The sequence below is a fragment of the Arachis duranensis genome, chromosome 5 (genome assembly GCF_000817695.3).
Source record: "Arachis duranensis cultivar V14167 chromosome 5, aradu.V14167.gnm2.J7QH, whole genome shotgun sequence".
Classification (NCBI taxonomy): Eukaryota; Viridiplantae; Streptophyta; class Magnoliopsida; order Fabales; family Fabaceae; genus Arachis; species Arachis duranensis.
This window is the reverse complement of record NC_029776.3, coordinates 4,742,140-4,760,739: the sequence shown is the minus strand read 5'-3', so window position 1 is coordinate 4,760,739 and position 18,600 is coordinate 4,742,140. Positions and strand designations below refer to the sequence as shown.

The window sequence follows — 18,600 nt, the reverse complement described above, 5'->3', positions numbered from 1 at the left end:
TTAGCCTGAGAGAGATAGATGCCATCATCTGTGGATATGACTCCGAGACCAAGAAAATAACTGAGAGAACTAACATCTTTCATCTCAAAAGTACGATGAAGGGAGGTTTTGAGATCAGAGATACCATCAACATCATCTCCAGTAATGATCATGTCATCAACATACAAAAGTAGAAGAACAACTCCACATTCACTTTTACGAATAAAAAAAGCATTCTCATGAGGGCTGCAAGTGAAACCGAGATTGCAGATAGTGGTGCTAAACTTGTCAAACCATTCACGAGGAGTTTGCTTAAGACCATAAAGTGTCTTGCAAATGAGCCAGACTTTCCTAAAAGGACAAGGATAATCAGAAGTGATTTCATATAGACCTTCTTTTTCAAATCTCCATTAAGAAATGCATTCTTCACGTGCATCTGACTGAGAGACCTCTTTTTAACTGCAGCAATGACAAGAAGAGCTTGAACAGATGTGAGACGAGCAACAGGAGCAAAAGTCTCTTAATAATTAATACCATACTCTTGGGTACAATCTTGAGCAACCAAGCGTGCCCTATAGCAGTCAATAGAGCCATCAGATAAGAGAGAACAATAGATAAAAATATTTGTGTGTATTTAAGTTGTATAGAATGATACAATATGAAAAGGTATTTATAGGTGCTAAAAAAATTAAAGAAATAAATACGTAATATTCTATAATAAATATTCAGATATACTAAATAATACTAATTGATCCGAATTATACTCTAACATCCTCCCAAACTCGAGTGACAACTAAGTTTGAAACTTATTTAAAACAACAAAATAAAAAAATGCATAAACTGATAAAACGCACGGGTGCAGACGGAACTGTCGGAAGGAAACGCAGACGGAACTGCCACAAAAAATGCAGACGAAACTGCTACAAAGAAACGTAGATGAAACTGTAAAAAAAACACAGATGAAACTGGCACAAGAAAAGTGCAGACGGAACTGTTGAAAAAGGAAGTGTAGATGAAACTGTTGGAAGAGAACGCAGACGAAACTACCACAAGGAAAAGGCAGACGGAAATGCCGCAAGAGTGGTCAATTGCTGAAAAACTACTAAAAAGATGGCAAACTGCCTGAAAAAGTGACAAAGTGCAGAGATGACAAATTATCGGAAGGTGACGAAAAACATATGATTTCTTAATGAGAATAAATAAGTAGTGAATGAACTAATCGGTGAGGTGAGAAAGTATCAAAGTATTGACAAAAGAGAAGGAAAACAAATGGCACGAAAAAAAAATATGAAAAATACGCTAATTTCATATTAAAAAAATAACATATTCTTTTCAAGAAAGATACCATGACTCTGATATTATGTTAGAAACAAGAGAGTAAACTGAAAAAAGAATTTGTATATTATTGAGTTATGTGATGAAATATATATATATGTGTGTGTGTGTATGCACTAGAAGAATCAAAATAATAAAAACATATAATTCTATAATTAATATAAAGATATTCTATATAAATATAAATGATGCTAATTGATTCTAATTTATTTTCTAACATGAAAATTTAATTAATAATTATGGTAATATATAGGTATAGATATAAAAAAAATCATTATTTCATATTTTGACATGCTTGTTAATATTTATGTAATGCTTCCTTTTATATATTCATGTTATTTTGTAAAATTGAAAAGTATATAATCTAAACTCTAAAATAAAAGAGTTTAAGATCAACCATTTTAATTTATGTTAGTATGTTTAGTTTAACAGTCTAATATTATATTTTTAATCAATATATTTAAATATTATTAATTAATAATGGACTAAAAATAATAAATTATATTCACTTTGTAATAGTCTAAAATACTAGAGAATGTTCACTGGTATAAAAAGTTTAATAATCTCAAGATATTGGATTTTTTATTTAAATAAATAAAATAAAATTATTAATTATCGAAATAAATAATTTTAAAAATATTTACCATTTTACGTTCTCCAGTCATATCTCGTTTATATTGTAAATGAGATGACATTACGTGTATTTCGTTTACACTGTAAACGAGCTAAACGGCGGCTATAAGTATAAGTCGTTTATAGTTTGTTCATGTACCTCACTTTGACCTAGTCAAACTCTTTCTCCCATCTTTTAACCGTTTTCTACCATATTTGAGTCCGATACGGTGATGGCACGCCAGGCGGGCAACGACGGTGACATCAACAGACTAAACGAGACTTCGCATTATGTTGGGACGGCCGACTTTGAGGTTAGTTGCGTTATGTTCGGTTAATCTTATAGCATGTGGACATTGTTAGGGTAGTGTCGTAGTGACAAGCACTGAGTAAGATGCTTTAGGGGTTGGACTGTATGATGAAACTAGAACAATATTTGCTTATGTAAGATTTGTATGACTTAATTATGATTTGCTTACCGACATAAGTAAGTTAGAGACAGCTATAGAGTAAACACATGGTAGTATGTTCCTAAGTAGGAATAGTACTTTGTTCTTAAGTAGAGTAGAAAAATGTATTATTATCTACTTATAGGTAAAAAATTTATTTCTCATTCTGCAGAGGCCTCGCCTTCTATTGCCCAGGCGAGTCACCCATACCCTTCCTCCACCTGACGCCATCGTCCCGTATCTGGTTGAGGCCGGATTCGGCGACACGGTGCCGCTCAGGGACTTCACATTTGACGATTCCCTGATTTCAGCACTTGTGGAGCGATGACGTCCGAAGACACACATGTTTCATCTCCCGTGGGGTGAGGTCACTATCACCCTGCAGGACGTAGCGTACCACCTGAGCCTACGTGCACACGGAAACCCCGTTGGGGGTGCCTTCGTGACTTTGGTCGGTGGTACAACACTGAGACGTGGGTGATGGTGGAGCAGCTGCTTGGTGCCAGGCTTCTAGTGGCGGCAAAGCAAGCGGCATAGAGGAAGGAGTCATTCACGCTGAAGCTGGTCTGGTTGCATGATCGTGTCTGACAGATGCCCCCCCATCGACGATCCTGAGACCCTTTGACAGTATGCCCGATGCTACAAGCCCACTCAACCATGGTTGGCGAGACTCCTCTCAATGCATCTATGTACCACTTGTAACCGGCCTTGCTTGGACTATAAGCAGCGTTAATGAGGTACCTCTTGCCCTCGGCTGACTTGAACCGTGTCATGAAGTTCGCAGTCATGTGTCTTATGCAGTAAGCATGGTTGGCTCTAGGGGGATGCCAACCGCTGTCATCGGCACTAAGCGCTACCTTGATAGCCTGAGATTTGTCGGAGATAACTAGCGAGCCGTCTTGTGGGGTGACGTGGCGTCTCAGATTAGTTAGGAAGAACGACCATGACTCGGTGCTCTCGGACTCCACAATGGCAAAGGCAATAGGCAGGATGTTGCTATTCACATCTTGCGCCACCGCAATAAGTAAGACACCACCATACCTGCCATACAAATGCGTACCATCTACAGAGACAAAGGGCTTGCAATGCTTGAAGGCTTCTACACATAACGGGAAAGACCAAAATACCTTGTCAAACATACTGTAGTCACGTACCAGGAAGTGCCCATCGTAGAATGGTTTGACGCAGAGGTCACAAATGGTACTAGAAAAATAGCTCTGCATGGCCTGAAGCAACTTGAGAACCTTATTGTACGACTCCTCCCAATCCCCATAGATTTGTGCAATTACCTTCTGCTTGGCCATCCACACCTTTCTGTACGATAGTTTGAAGTGATAGCTCGCTTGGACCGCACTTTGCAAAACTGGAATGCTGACAGACGGGTTAGACTGAATCAATGGCAAGATGACCCGGCATATCAGACTGTTGTCTAGCTGACAATAGTCTTGAGACATGGTGGGGGCTAGACAAGCATGCACTCCACCCACCCTCCGAACCTCCCTGAACAAAAACACAGGATTGCTTTGGGCACTTCGTACAACTACTTACGATATCGTAATGAAGTATTGAAAGACACATATAAACTTAATATTACCAGTATCTGAGGTTCTGTCGAAGTGCCACACGGAGGCTCCATTGACACCCATTATCAGCTTGTCGGCACTGCACATGAAACTTTATAAAGTCCGATTCTATCACTCAGTACTCCGCACTCTTCCGAATACTGTAGTTCTTCACACCCTGAAGCACTGCCTCTCGGCTTTTAAACTTGTGGCCAACCCGAAACTCTCCACTTCCGTCTAGGTTGTAATCCTCTTCACCCGTGTCAAGAACCGGAGTCCTCTCGTGCATGGCGTGCAAATCAAGACTGTGATAGTGAGATGGAACTGCCGAAAGCGCCAGTATCAGAAGAGGTGGAGGCAGGACATGGCGGTTCGCAGTCGGAACGGGTGTCTCTGGAACACTCATTCTCATCCCCACTACCAAACGATTCGCTTTCACCACTGTCCGCCATGTAATCCTTGTCCGACTCCTCGTCGCCCTCCTCCGCCTCATCCACTGGAATGGCAACATGAATGGGCGGTGGTGCGAGAGGTAGGTCGTCCGGCACATAGGTCACCCCGTTGTCGCCATTTCTCATACGGCAGTTGGGATACACAAGCACAACTATGTACGGACTATTACTGGCCATGCATTGTATTTGTGAGAAATATGATACGAAAAATTTGTGAAGAATACCAATGATTACACATTATTTTATAGCCGGTGAGACACAACTCCGTGTAAACGAGATACATTTTAAAATTATTTATTTCGGTAATTAATAGTTTTATTTTATTTATTTAAATAAAAAATTCCAAGGTATTTGTTAGCTTAGGAAATTATGAAGAATTGTTAAAACTTAAAAACATGAAAAAAAAACATATATTTATATATATTATTTTATATAATTTGTTTAATAACATGATTAATTATTTAAAATAAATAAATAAATAATTTCTAATTTTTTTCATGGAGAAATGCTGGTAAATATAATAGTACTTTCGAAAAGAGAAAAAAAAGATGAAGAAATGATCCTGAGTGAGCAGTCACCACTCGTTTCTACGGCGGAAGGCTGAACACGCAGCCACACATGCACCGTTACTATCTCCTATGACCTCTGTATGTTGGTTGGCATAGCCAGCATTCACGATTCAACAATCATCCTTTGCTTCATCCATGGCCACATCATCAACAACAACCGCGTCTCTTGCCTTTCCCAAACCTCTTCTACCTTCTTCTTCTCACGCCACAACATCTAATTTGTTCTTCCAACTCCGAAAACAGAAGTACCAGAACCACCACAGAAGCAAATCTGAAATGAAGGCTCAAGTCCGGAAGGAAGATGTTGTTATCGTGGGTGCTGGCATTGCTGGCCTTGCAACTGCTGTCTCCCTTCACAGGCTTGGAGTTAAGTCCCTCGTTCTTGAGCAGGCTGACTCCCTTCGAACCGGTGGCACTTCCCTCACCCTCTTCAAGAACGGCTGGAGGGTACTCGATGCTATTGGAATCGCTCATTATCTCAGACCTCACTTCTTGGAAATTCAAGGGTACATTATTATAGTAATTACTATTATTCATTCTTAATTATTATCAGCTGAGCTTGATCTGGTTCATATTATCAGCTGTACAGGATGGTGGTGAAGTCTGAGGATGGCAGAGAACTACGTTCCTTCACTTTCAAACAAGAGGATCAAAGGTACCCAGACTCATTCAAAAATCCCAAGCTTTCTTAATTTACCTTTTGGCGGCTTAGTTTATACTATACGTTTCTCTGTTTATCAAATTGTTAAAGAAGGGGTATGCTGCAGCCAAGAGGTGCGAGCTGTGGAAAGGCGAGTACTTTTGGAAACCTTAGCTGCCCAGCTCCCCCACGATGTAATTCAGTTTTCTTCAAAGCTAGCAAGGATTGAATCAAATCCAGATGGGGAAACCTTGTTGGAACTTGCAGATGGGTCTAAGCTTCTTGCAAAGGTTAGTAGTGTATATTCTGGTTTAATTAGCTCAGCTTAAATTCCATATATATTGATCCAAGAATGTAACAAAAAGTAGCAGTAACAACGAAATGAGTAATTAGTTATGTGATTGAAATATGATGGCCAATTATGATTCTCTCTAATAAGTTAATCTCATGAATAATTAGATTTTGATAGGTTGTGATGGGATTCGATCACCAATAGCAAAGTGGATGGGGTTTTCTAAGGCAAATTATGTTGGTCATTGTGCTTTCCGTGGACTTGCTTCTTATTCAGAAGGACAGCCTTATGAACCAAGAGTAAATTATATCTACGGTAGAGGAGTGCGTGCAGGATATGTTCCTGTTTCTCCAACAAAAGTTTACTGGTTCATCTGCTTTAACAGTTCATCCCCAGGTCCTAAATAATAGCTCTACACATAATTAGATTATCTATATAGACATATTTTATACCAACAATCTATGAAAGTTGAATCTTGAAGTTATCTTGGTTCATTTGAAAAATAGTTTGAGTTGAATGGCAGGTCCAAAAATAACTGATCCAAGTGTTCTTAAGAAGGAAGCTAAAGAACTAGTCAAGAATTGGCCTTCGGAGCTTTTGGACATAGTGGACGCTACAGCCGACGAGACTGTCAGCAAGACTCCGCTGGTAGATCGGTGGCTTTGGCCGGCCGTAAGTCCACCTGCTTCTGCTGGTAAAGTGGTGGTGGTCGGAGATGCTTGGCATCCGATGACTCCGAATCTGGGGCAAGGAGCATGTTGTGCACTTGAGGATGCTGTGGTTCTTGCTAAGAAGCTTGCAGGGGCCATCAAGTCTAATGAGGACCACTCATCAGTTGAAGAAGCTTTGAGGTCATATGGCAGTGAAAGATGGCCCCGAGTGTTTCCACTCACTGTTCGTGCATACTTTGTGGGTTCCATATTGCAGTGGGAGAATCCATTGGTGTGTTCTGTTAGGAACAACATTGTCATACCTAAGTTAGTAAGGCTTGGACCATTGTTGGAGCATACAAATTTTACTCCTGAGAGTCTATGAAGAAGAATGATAATGGGAGCAAATAGTAGTTTATTTCTACTAAATCCAACACCTGAATGTATAATACATTAAATCAATGTAAAGATAGAGACATGCCTGTATTCATTAATGCAATTGCAAGCTTTTGTTTCAGTTGCCAGAAATATCTCAGATACACCTCAAATACAAGCTTTCAATCTCAACACAATAAAAGCCATATATTATAGATAAGAATACAATCAAGATTGGAGTATTTCTGAACTAAGAACCATATCTATGATTTTCTTTGTTTACATTTTAAAACTAAACTAGTCCATCCAAGCCATCATTTAATCTAATCAAAAGCGAACCACAAAATCATTTGACAAAATGAAATAGCACTTCAACTGCTCTTGTCATCTTCAGGATTCCACTTCAGCTTCCTCAGGCTGAAAAAATTAAATAAAAGGAAAGGAAAAAACTTAGGTCAAAACTCAAAATCAGTTAACAACTGTTGATAAAAATCCAATTCCAACGAACTTTCATGCGAACATATATAAATAAATCCGAGACGAACCTTTTTGCGGTGAAGGAGTAGGAGCAGAGAAGAACCAGAGGATGATGGCGCAGAGAAGAACGAGAAGAGGGATGAGGTGGACAGCCTTCTGTGCTGATCTGAGACGAGAGCGCTCCCTCTTTGAAACATACGAGAGGGGATCATATGTGGGAAGGTCTTCATCGGTTTCCATGCTCAGCCTGAAGCAGCCGAGTGATGTTATTGAATCTTGAATGCTTTAGAATGAGTCCAACTCTTTCAGTCTTTTCTCAACTTCATTTTTCTTCTCTTTTTCCTATATCCCTTTCTTTCTTCCTTTCCTACCACTTTTTCTAGGAAGGTGCCATCATATTCAACAATATTTATTTGTTCAATATAGGTATATTGTTTATTCACATTTGACAAATAAATTACACCTAAATCATTATCCTCTTTAAGTTTACTATTGTAATCAAGATTCTTATATTTAAATAAATGTCAACTTTTTTAGATCTAAGAAAATGAAATTACTCAAAGTTATTTAAAAAGTTTTAGTAGAGTCATATAAGTAGAAATATTTGACTCTTACTCTAGGTTTTTTCAACCGTGTCTCGTATATACTAATACTAATGAAAATGATAATATAATTCATTTTTTATATAAAATGTTTGCATGCTAAAATCATAAATTCTAATTAAAAATATAAAAGGTGTATCAAAATAAATTATGTGTGAGAAATTTTACAGGTGTTTCAACTTCCAAGAATAAGTAAGTGTTGTTATTTTGATCAATTAATTGTTTTTTTACATCAATATTATAGTCTATTTTTTATTTTAATTTTAAAAATATTAATAAAATTGAAATTAATATTAAACTAACAAAATAAATAGTACATAAGGAAAACATTCATTTTCTCTTGAAACATATAAAAAATTTACACACACACATATATTACATTTCTTATTATGATATTTTGTAACGATATATCCTCCTAACTACTTTGGTGATGTCATGTACAGGAAATTCTTCGTAATGTTCCCACTTTGGGTCAAAAATAAAAGTAACTTCCTAAAAAAACTATATATACTGCTAACTATTTTCTGTTTTTGAAATAATATAAAAAGTCTTCTATTGAATATATCAAAATATTACATTTCTGCTTCCTTTCACGCGGCGGTTGGTAGAGTTTGGGTGAAGGAATTACTTAAAGGTAGATACTTCAACCATTGATACCTAAAAAATGACATTGTAAACAGTTAAATAAAAGAAAAATATAAGTATCCAATGAGAATATTAAACAATATGAAAAATGAATATGTTGGATATTTAATTTAATAGGTATACAAATAATTATGTTCATTATTTTTAGTTAGATAGTTATTTTTTTATTTGATTTATTCATATTCAATTTATTAAGTGTACAGATATTTATTCTAATGTTAAAGTATATAGAATAATTTAAGATTAAAGTATTTTTCATTTTATTAATTAGGTCAATTTTAAAATTTATCATTCACATTATTTACAAAAAGTTATCGTCTATCTAACAAAATCATAAATATATTCACAACCTTAATTAAAGTCCTAGTGTTTTGCATGTGGAGACAGGTTTGAAAAGTTAAGAGATGATTGATCCGATAACCATAGAAGCCAACCACACATTTAAAACGGTCCGATTCAAGTGCGAATCCAACCCAGTACGTCACAGTAATCATGATGCCACTCCTCTTGTAGTCTCTTCTTCTCATTATTTTACTTCTTTCATCTCATTTTCACGTGCAGGATTTCCATAGGCATGTAGAAACTAAACTACTCAATCAAAAAATGGCATGTATGGTTCCTTCCTTAATTCCCCTTAAAGAATTCAACTACCACAATATGCTTGTCCTTTTAGGTTTGTTTCTACTGCTAAAGTATGTGCCATTTTTGCAATACTGAAATAGTTACTGGAAATATAAGTTTCCCAAATGCAAAAAATTATTCTATTAATTTAACATGTTAGAATAAAAGGATATGTAAGTTCAATTATTATTTTTTTAATTTTAAGGCTTTGGAAAATTTTAAATGTCATATAGATCTAGCTATTAGAAACTTTTACATTGAGTTTCGTTAGTTCTTCCGTGAGTCTCCTTAATGGCGCAATTAGTTACAAGTACGTAACACTACATGTGGCTCATCAACACTCGACGATGCTCTCTTGGCTACTAAAATGTTGTGCTTGCTTCGCCTTCCATTTCCTAATTTGATAAACCCTGAACCACATTTGCTCGTGAGAGATTCCAGATTCCTAAACTTAAGTGGGAAAAAACCTAACCCTTGTTGTTCGCCATGCATAGTATATAGGAAGCTGATATGCAAGTACGTACTAGTTCAACTGAGGGAAATAGCAGCATATACTTTATCTAAAGTGCATATCTGGAGTTTCTGTCATCCTCTATGAATGAAAGAAATTTAAAAGTTGAGAATTTTTAAATGATAATTTAGTCAATATATTAAATTATTTAATAATTTTTAACTATAATCTTCGTCTAAAAATAACTATATGTATGTGAGTTTTAGTAATAACATATTTGTCAGAATTATGTGGAAGACAAAAAGCACAACCTGTGTGTATGTGTAACATCCTCAAATAAAATATATTCACATTTTTTGTTTTCATCTAAGAATTACACATAAATATTATTAGAGTGGTTTAAGATGGACTAGGCAAACAAGTGGACATGGACATGGACATAGATCCTTGTCTCTTAAGATTAACAGTCAAAGCTTTTGCCTTGCTAACATACAATTTCTTGACATTAGAGCCTTGATCCTGCATCAATCTAGCCAGGCTTCTCTTAGCATTTGCTCTAAATGGACAATTAGATGCCAGGAAACCATCCACCAAGTGCAGGTAAGCCTCCAGGTCATGGCAACATGCCATGTCAGCATCCGGCTTTAGATAAGGCGACATCTTGGTGTCGACACGTAGCTCGGTCCCCACGTGTGAGTAAGCCAACGGTGTATTCTCTTCAAGCATGTTCATGACACCACCACCAACCTTGGAGTTCCTTATTTTTTCCTCTACCTCCTCGCTTACAAATATTCCAGGCACTCTCGTAATCACGTCTTGCGAGTTCACAATTCTAAGCACTTTCACATTACGGGCCGTAACTCTGTTTCCAAAGGCCTTGTTACCCACTCGAGGCCCACCAAAGGAGAAAACAGCCACCGGTGGCATGTTTGGGCTGCACGTGCTTATCTCATCGGCCACCAACAACGCCAGCGTTGCGCCCAAACTGTGGCCTGTGATTGTGATGCTTAGGCTCTCACCCTTGTAAACCTCCAATAACCGCTTAATTTCTTCCACCACAGACTCGGCTAAGCTAGGCACGTGAGCACCACGTGTCTTGTACAGGCTCAAGAACCCGCACTCCACTTTGGGCCTTCCTTGGTTATCATCTTCCTTGTTATCATCAGGGTGATCAATCAACTGGGCTCGAAGATTCTCGGCCCATTCCAGACAAGTTGAAGTTCCGCGAAGGGCAATCACGATGTCCCTCCTTCCCAACCGTGCGATCTCTCTTTGGTCATCACAAACTGCGACGTACCCGACCCAGCTAGAGCGCTGGGTCATCCACCCGAGATCCGGTGCCACGTCATCGACCCATTTGGGCAACCCAATAGATGACGTGGCGTAGAGGCTCTTGGTGACCTTATATGTCCTGTCATGGAGGGCCACGTGGCGGGGCTGTGGCGGGGCCTCCGTGGACATGGCGGGGTCAGAGTGGAAAGCTTGGTAGGCGGCCTGGACGAACTCGCCGTACCGGACAACCTCCCGGCGGAGATTCTCATCGAGCGGATCGAGCATCCCTTTCCAGTCATTGCTGCCGTGGTACTCCCTCCACCGGCTGCCGAGGACGTTTCGCGGCGAATACTCGGCTGTCTTGGACAGGAGGCGCTGCAGGCGGTGGAGGTTTCGCGGGGACATATCCTCGGCGGCTGCTTTCATTTCCGAAGACCACAATCTCCCTAAGTTGAGTCCTTCAAGGAAACTTTTTGCTTTCTTCTCCGTGGACGATGATGAATCGTCAGTGCTTGTGATTTTATTGTGTTGTTGTTGGAGGGGCTTTTGGGTATCGAGGAGCTTTTCGAGGTTAGAGAGGTGCAAGCGAGTTGACTCGGTAGAAACGAAAGGCTTGACGGAAGCTGCAGGGTTGAGAGGTGAGGCGGTGCGGCATCTGAAACTGGGGCACCTTGTTGCCTGCAACTTGTTATGGATGCTGTGAACTGATGGCACGGTGGAGCACATCTGCATCATCATCATCTTCTTTGATACAAGATGGAGTTCGTTGTTAGTTTTGTTGTTGAGAATGGAGGTGGGGGAAGACAGCGTCAAATAAGATTTTATGATATGAATGAACTAGTGTGCGCTTGAAATCCAAGAAGGTGAATGTTTCAAGGTGTATTTAAAGAGATGGGTGTATAATTTCGTGTTTTGGTCAATGCCCTTCAATTTTGTCATAATTACGTAGTACATATAGATAGATTTTTATAACGAACATATTTGAAATGGTAGTGTGTACGGGAATTTGGAAATTAGTGGTGGGGTCTGACTTTCTTTTGAATAATTAGAGGTGGTTAAAAAAATAAGAGTAGTGTTTTGAAGTAAAATGGACCGCGTCCCGAGTTTAAGTTTGGGTGTGGGTCTCATTCACGAAAGTCTGCGACCACATAACGCTGTTACTCGTTTTCACATCAAATGACTTTTTTGGCCCTAAGAACTGGGATGCTCGCGTCAGCAAATTGAAGTGTTGCCTTACACAGAGGACGCGACTAATGGCCTCTCCTTCTTTGCTCCAAAAATTTTAAAAAGAAAAAACATAGATTGATAATGAGAATATAAAATAATGTAAACGATGAATATATTGTATGTTTAATTTAATGGTTTTGCTACGTTATTAATAGCATATCTGTCAACTTCTACCAACTCTTATTTATAATTGTGTGTTCGTAGATGTGTCTAATAAAAATGTCTTTTTTATAACTGTGTTTAACAGAAGTGTCTTTATAGATATATTTTCTGGATGTGTCTCTTTATATGTATTTAAAATATATTAATTATTAGACACATCTACGAATACACTTCCATGAAACACAAATATAAATAAAAGTTGGCAGAAGTTGACGGATAGTATGTTAGTACCCTATACTTTTTCTTAATTTAATAGGTATACAGATGATTATGTTTATTATTTTTAATTTATTCATGTTAATAATGGTTGGATATTCAATTCAAATAGTTATACTAATGTTAAGATTTAGGAGATAATTTGGGGTATAATATTTTTTTATTTTATTAGGTCAATTTTAAAGTCTATTGTTCATATTATTTGTAAAAGTTATTGCCTATCTGATAAAACCCTCTTAAAAATGAGAAAAGATTTCATTCAATTATAGTTGTGAGGTGGTCGAATCGGATAAATTATTGATTTATTAGTTTATTAATTTAACTTATAAATTATTAATTAAATTAATAAAATTGATTTTACGTAAATTAAAAATATAAAATAATTTAAAATTTAAAATTAAAATTTAAAATGTATATTTTCACTAACATTTATCAAGAATCAAGTTTCAAATTTTAAAAATAATTAATTAAAAAAACATAAAATTTGTTAATACTAGTACAATAATATCTTAATTTAACACAATAAAAATAACAATTAATTTATAAAATCTATCATCTAACTATAATATCAATAGATGTTAAGACTAATATTAAAATAAATTGAAAATAAATCAAAAAATTATTTTAATCTTTAACTTTTTTGTTTTAGGATAATACGATAATTTTAATAAAAAATTTAAATAGTAAAACTCTAATTATAAAAGATAAGGCGTGCTATTATTCATGTTATTCGTATTTCCATTATTTATCCAGCAGAACTCTGATTGATTAGGAAAAAAAAACATAACAAAACTGTTTTCAAACAATTTATTTTATAATCAACAGCTGGTATGTTGCATATTTCAGAATAACCGGCACTTTAGAGAAAAACTGGAAAGAGTTCCAGTTTTTATTCCTCTTAGCAAAGTTCAACAACAATACAATCAGATATGACCTATAAACCTTATTCATAAACTGTGTAATTTAAATTTAAAATAATGTATATTTTCAGGGCAAGTTAATATAATAAAATCTCAAAGCTATTGCTATTCTTTTGATAGCTACATAGCTGATGAGATATTGCTTACGTAAAAAACAATAACATATTAATAACATTTAATAGTGATATTGTTTTGGTCGTTATTATTGAAAATGTTTTGAAGTCAAATTAAACTACATTCTTTGCTTTCACTCCAAACTAATCGGACCTTGTCAGTACGTAAGAACGCAATTTCGTTGTTCCTTCAACAATCTGATTAAAGGGAGGAGATTTGACATGTCACTTCTAAAGTTAACATATTTCAATAGCTCAACCTAAGCATCCAATATATACATTAGACATTTCATATTTTAGGCGCAAAAGTTTGATCCGTTAGATATATTGCACTAAAAAGGGTTTGAACATTGAACACCACAATAATAAATAGAACAATTCAAATCAATTACTTGCGTCAAAGGCCAAAACTCAGAAAAACAAACCGGAAAATCTCAGTTTCGTTACCTTGTACGTAGATGATGACCATACTTTAATATTTTTTGTTGCGCATGTTATTCCCTAACTCGAGAGGTTAACGACTATTCTATCGTAGATCTGAGCTTCATTTAAGAGTTTGTTACTGACCGATAAATTGCTACATGTGCAAGGCGACATTTAAACATCTACACTTGTTTAAGCAAATGAGTGAGTTCACCATTTAAATTGATTATGACCATACTTTAATTAATTAATCTTTTATGAACTTGGTTATAAACTCTAATATTACACGAAACTTTTTTTATCTTTTGTGTCTATTTTTTTACGAATTTAATAAAAAACTTAAAATATATGTCAGCCAAATCCAGTAAAATATTGTTAAAAAAAGTGTAAATAACTTTTTGGTAGTTAAAAGCATTTTTAATAGAATGTTTTTAGAGTATCACTTTTAATAATTTAAAAAAAATTGATTTAGAATTGAAATTTATATTAGAGTTTATTGATGAAACAAAACGAGTATCACTTTAGAAATATAATATCACTTTGATGAAAAATCAATAAAATTTTGTCACTTATACGATAATTATATTAATAAAATAATTAAAAATAAAATTTGTCTATCTTGTACCCCAAAAGTATGTATTAATTTTAAAAAATTTTTTATTAAAAATATAAAAATAAATTTTATTTTTAATTTTAAATTATTATTTATAACATATAATTTTATATATTATATATCATTATATAAAATTTAAAATAAAATTAAAAGTAGATCTAATATTGAAGATAATCTAACATCATGATAACTGCTACTGCATTTATGAGGATATGAGCACGGCATTGACATTCTGAAAATGCCGCCGGGGTGCCGTTGAATTCTGAACATCAAGCGCTTAATATATGCTGCATACTTTGCCTTATATAAAAATTAAAAAGGGAGAACAATGAAACTAAGTTATTGCCGTCAAAAGAAAATAAAAAGATATATTTATTATTCTCCTTTCTTGTTTATTTTCGTCAAAACTCAAAAGGCATATCGGCCAACACAGTGAGTGGCGGATATTTGAATTTAGTCCAACCTTCCTAGGGGGGTTGAAATTTGGTGCACTATATAGAATTTAATATTTCAACTGTGATTTTTGGATTAAAAATTGGCTTTTATTGGGGTGACTTAGTATTTTAAGGGAAAAAATGTTAAATTATTTTTTATCTTAGTCTATGATATAATAAAAAAATTTTACAGTCTACAAATTTAGCTTAACAAAATATATAAATTCAGTTACTTATTTTATTTTTATTTTATTTTTATTTATTCTTATTTTTATTTTTTATAGGCTAATATTCTATATATATTTAATTTTATCTTCATAATTTATAATTTAATTAATCAAAAAAATAATTTTTTATTTTTTTATTTTTCATAATTTTATCATGATATCAGGACTAAGATGACTTATATTTATTTTTAAATTGTTATTTATATTTTACTCTAATATTTTCATGGGCGGTTAAAGTTTACACAATGATTATTAACTGTGTCTTTTGATTAATGTCTTGATTTATTGTTAATAATAGAAGATATGTTAAGTATCTTATTAGGATTTCAAGTACTCTACTAAGGTTAGGCAAGAGTAATTCTAATTATTCAAATTTTACCGTCTCAATTGATTGATCAGTCTAAGTGTAGATCCAAACTCAATATGGCCACGAATGTTGTTCAAAGAGGCAGATAGAGAAGAAATATGAAGGAAGAAGAGGATATTGTCAACGTTAATGAAGAAGATAATTTAAGTTGGGGTAAAAAGATGTTTAAGATAGGAATGTTAACAGGATAAAGCGAGGCGGCGCCCCATTTCCGCTCCTTGATTTGTTTCCTGGTCTCGTTTTTATTTTTAATTTTTGTTATCAGAGAATATTGCTCTCTATTCTTATAGGATTTCATTTTTTATTAGTTCTGACTAATTATTAATTTTTATAAAAATAGAATTAAAAATATTCGTCCTATATAAAACAGTAAGAATTTTATACAAAAAATTTAAATAATAAGATAGTGACTTCTTTTAAAATGATACAATAAAAAATATTATGATGAATCAAAACACATAACAGTGGACGAAGTAGGAAACATAGCAGTAGAGAAGAGAATGAACACAGCAACAAAATTGTAAAAAGGAACGTCACTAATATAAAGACCACGTGGTGAGGGTGATGGAACGGTGAAAGATGGTAAAAGATGAGACGGGAGAGTGGCGAAGCAGTAGCTACAGAAAAATTGGATGGAGTATAGACAACACTAAAAATTTATGAATTGAAAAAGAATTATGAAAATAATATTTTATTTATTTTTAATATATTTAATACATTAAAAAAATACTAAAAATACGAATAATTTGATTTTTTTGATAAATAATTTTTTTTTATTTATTTAAAGGGTATTTGTTAACCAACCTCTCCTTAAAAGAATAAAGTAAAAGTTCTCTCTTTTAATCATAAGTAAAGTTTTTTTTTTTAACATGAAACGTAAATTTAAGTCAAATAAATAAAAAATTAAGATAATAATAAGGGCAATTCACCCTGATAAGTTAATGAGTATAAAATATTATATCAATTAGCCAAAAACAAAATTGGTTCGTAAATCAATCAAGGTACAACTCTATGTAATTTGAATTGGAGTAATTCGAACTCATTGCTCAATGTAATTCGAATTAGTGTGATTCGAATTACACACACGCACACACCCACTAATTCGAATCAATCTTATTCGAATTACACACACTAATTCGAATCAAGCTGATTCGAATTACACACACACACATTTCAAAGCAATCGGTACGAGCAATGTACCCCCATACTTACCATACAAGTGGGTGCCGTCAATACTCACCAACGGCTTGCAATGTCGGAATGCCTCAATAAATGGTGGAAACGTCCAGAAAAGCCGGTGAAAATAGGCTTGCGAGTCGTCGACCTAGCCCCTAACTCGAACAGGACTCGTCTTGAGGACTGCAACACTACAAGGCATCGTCAAATGAACTCCTAACACCCACAGCGACAGCTCGTTGTACAACTCATCCCAATCACCATAGATGTGGGCGACGGCCTTCTGCTTCGCCAACCAAACCCTCCTATAAGTCGGCGTGTACCTAAAGTGTGCCGCCATCGCATTCAGAAGCAGCTTGATGCTAACGGATGCATCAGCTCTAACAATTGGCATGATGAATGCCAAGATCACATGATAATCCAAAGTGGTTGCTCGAGATGGATGTTGCGAGACACGTATGAGGTCCGTTGTACCGCTTTACCTCTCAAATACCCTTGCGCTGCCGGAGACTTAGCCTAATCAACCATGTGCACCCATTTCCAAACTCAGAACACTTCCCTACATACCGGTGATAGTCAGACTCCACCACTTTGTACTGTACCCCGCGTCGGATGCTATACGTCTTCACACTTAACACAGCCTCATCTTTATCCTGAAACTGTTGACCAACCTGAAACTCTGTAAGACTACCTGACCCCTCGGCATCTCTAGCGCCAAATCCAGTAAACTCCCCAGGAACCCCCTCCTGTCTCATGGCATCCAAGTCCAAAAATGAAAAGTATGCAGGGTACTGCTGTGTCCCAGAACTAGAACCACCTCCAGCCCCAGCTGGATTACTCACTGCAATCTCATTGCCACTATCATCAGCAATGAGATCCGGTTCCACATCATCATCGTCAACATCATCAAGCAATGCATCGCCCAGACTAGTCGGTGCCGCACACTGTAAAGAAGTCAGCACCCTATCCACGATACCAACCTCTCCGCCACCACTACAGTTGAGATCAACAGCGAATGACGGGGAGGCGACAGGTTCGTCAAGAGGTTCATTCATAGGGACGGAACATGCACCAACAGGTCTCGAGCTAGAATCGGCTACCGTGCCTATAGTGTGGGTATTCCAGTTCGAACCCCCCAAGCTATATACCACATCAACTAACTTTGCCAACAGCTTAGGTGTCCTAACTTCGGAAAACTACCGACGACAGTGAAACAGGACCTGCAAGTCCTCATCACTCCCTATGGTGAAACAATCATACTTCATAATTTCTTGCAGCACTGAGATCGGAATGCAATAGAACAGCTTCTGAACCCGTTTCACACCTTGTAGACCAAGTTTCTGTAGTATAGAATTCACAAACTCATCATAGCTCGTCGTAGGCCTGATAAAAATACTGAGAGGATCCTTATCAGTGAACTTCACACCAGATCGTGTTTTTCTCTTAATCGATCCTTTGTGATGCACCAACGTTACAAAACTCTCCTCACTAGCCATTTTCTCACTCTAATGAGATCAATTCACGTTCACACCATATTTATACACCTCCGGCCCTGTATAATTCAAAACAGTATAATTCGAACTATACATTGAGTAATTCGAATCACTCCAATTCAAATTACTTTAAAATGCGTGTGTGTAATTCGAATCTGGTTGATTCGAATTAGTGGGTGTGTGCGTGTGTGTAATTCGAATCACACTTATTCGAATTACATTGAACAATGAGTTCGAATTACCCTA

General features: G+C 35.9%; 4 protein-coding genes across 5 annotated transcripts; 1 reads left to right on the top strand and 3 right to left on the bottom strand.

Annotated features, from left to right (window-relative positions):
• Nucleotides 1–2,749: 2,749 nt before the first annotated feature.
• Nucleotides 2,750–4,226, bottom strand: LOC107487317 (uncharacterized). Its single transcript, XM_016107935.1, has 3 exons — nt 4,081–4,226; nt 3,924–4,037; nt 2,750–3,875 (listed from the first exon to the last, which is right to left on the bottom strand). Exons 1-3 carry the CDS (start codon nt 4,224–4,226, stop codon nt 2,750–2,752), a joined length of 1,386 nt encoding a protein of 461 aa, XP_015963421.1.
• A 721-nt stretch (nt 4,227–4,947) lies between these two features.
• On the top strand, nt 4,948–7,057 carry LOC107487504 (monooxygenase 2). Of its 2 annotated transcripts, none has more exons than XM_016108149.3 (5): nt 4,948–5,464; nt 5,548–5,613; nt 5,726–5,888; nt 6,058–6,286; nt 6,414–7,057. In XM_016108149.3, the coding sequence occupies exons 1-5, from the start codon at nt 5,094–5,096 to the stop codon at nt 6,923–6,925; spliced, it is 1,341 nt and encodes a 446-aa protein (XP_015963635.1). In that variant the 5' UTR covers nt 4,948–5,093; the 3' UTR covers nt 6,926–7,057. The 2 variants fall into 2 exon arrangements, with proteins under 2 accessions (XP_015963635.1, XP_015963636.1); XM_016108150.3 differs by having other exon boundaries at nt 5,315–5,464; nt 5,540–5,613.
• A 2,970-nt stretch (nt 7,058–10,027) lies between these two features.
• Nucleotides 10,028–11,897, bottom strand: LOC107487503 (phospholipase A1-Ibeta2, chloroplastic). The gene has a single exon (XM_016108148.3). The coding sequence runs from the start codon at nt 11,722–11,724 to the stop codon at nt 10,111–10,113; it is 1,614 nt and encodes a 537-aa protein (XP_015963634.1). The 5' UTR covers nt 11,725–11,897; the 3' UTR covers nt 10,028–10,110.
• A 5,449-nt stretch (nt 11,898–17,346) lies between these two features.
• LOC107487316 (uncharacterized) lies at nt 17,347–18,357 on the bottom strand. The gene is made up of 2 exons (XM_016107934.1): nt 18,122–18,357; nt 17,347–18,001 (listed from the first exon to the last, which is right to left on the bottom strand). Exons 1-2 carry the CDS (start codon nt 18,355–18,357, stop codon nt 17,347–17,349), a joined length of 891 nt encoding a protein of 296 aa, XP_015963420.1.
• Nucleotides 18,358–18,600: the final 243 nt, after the last annotated feature.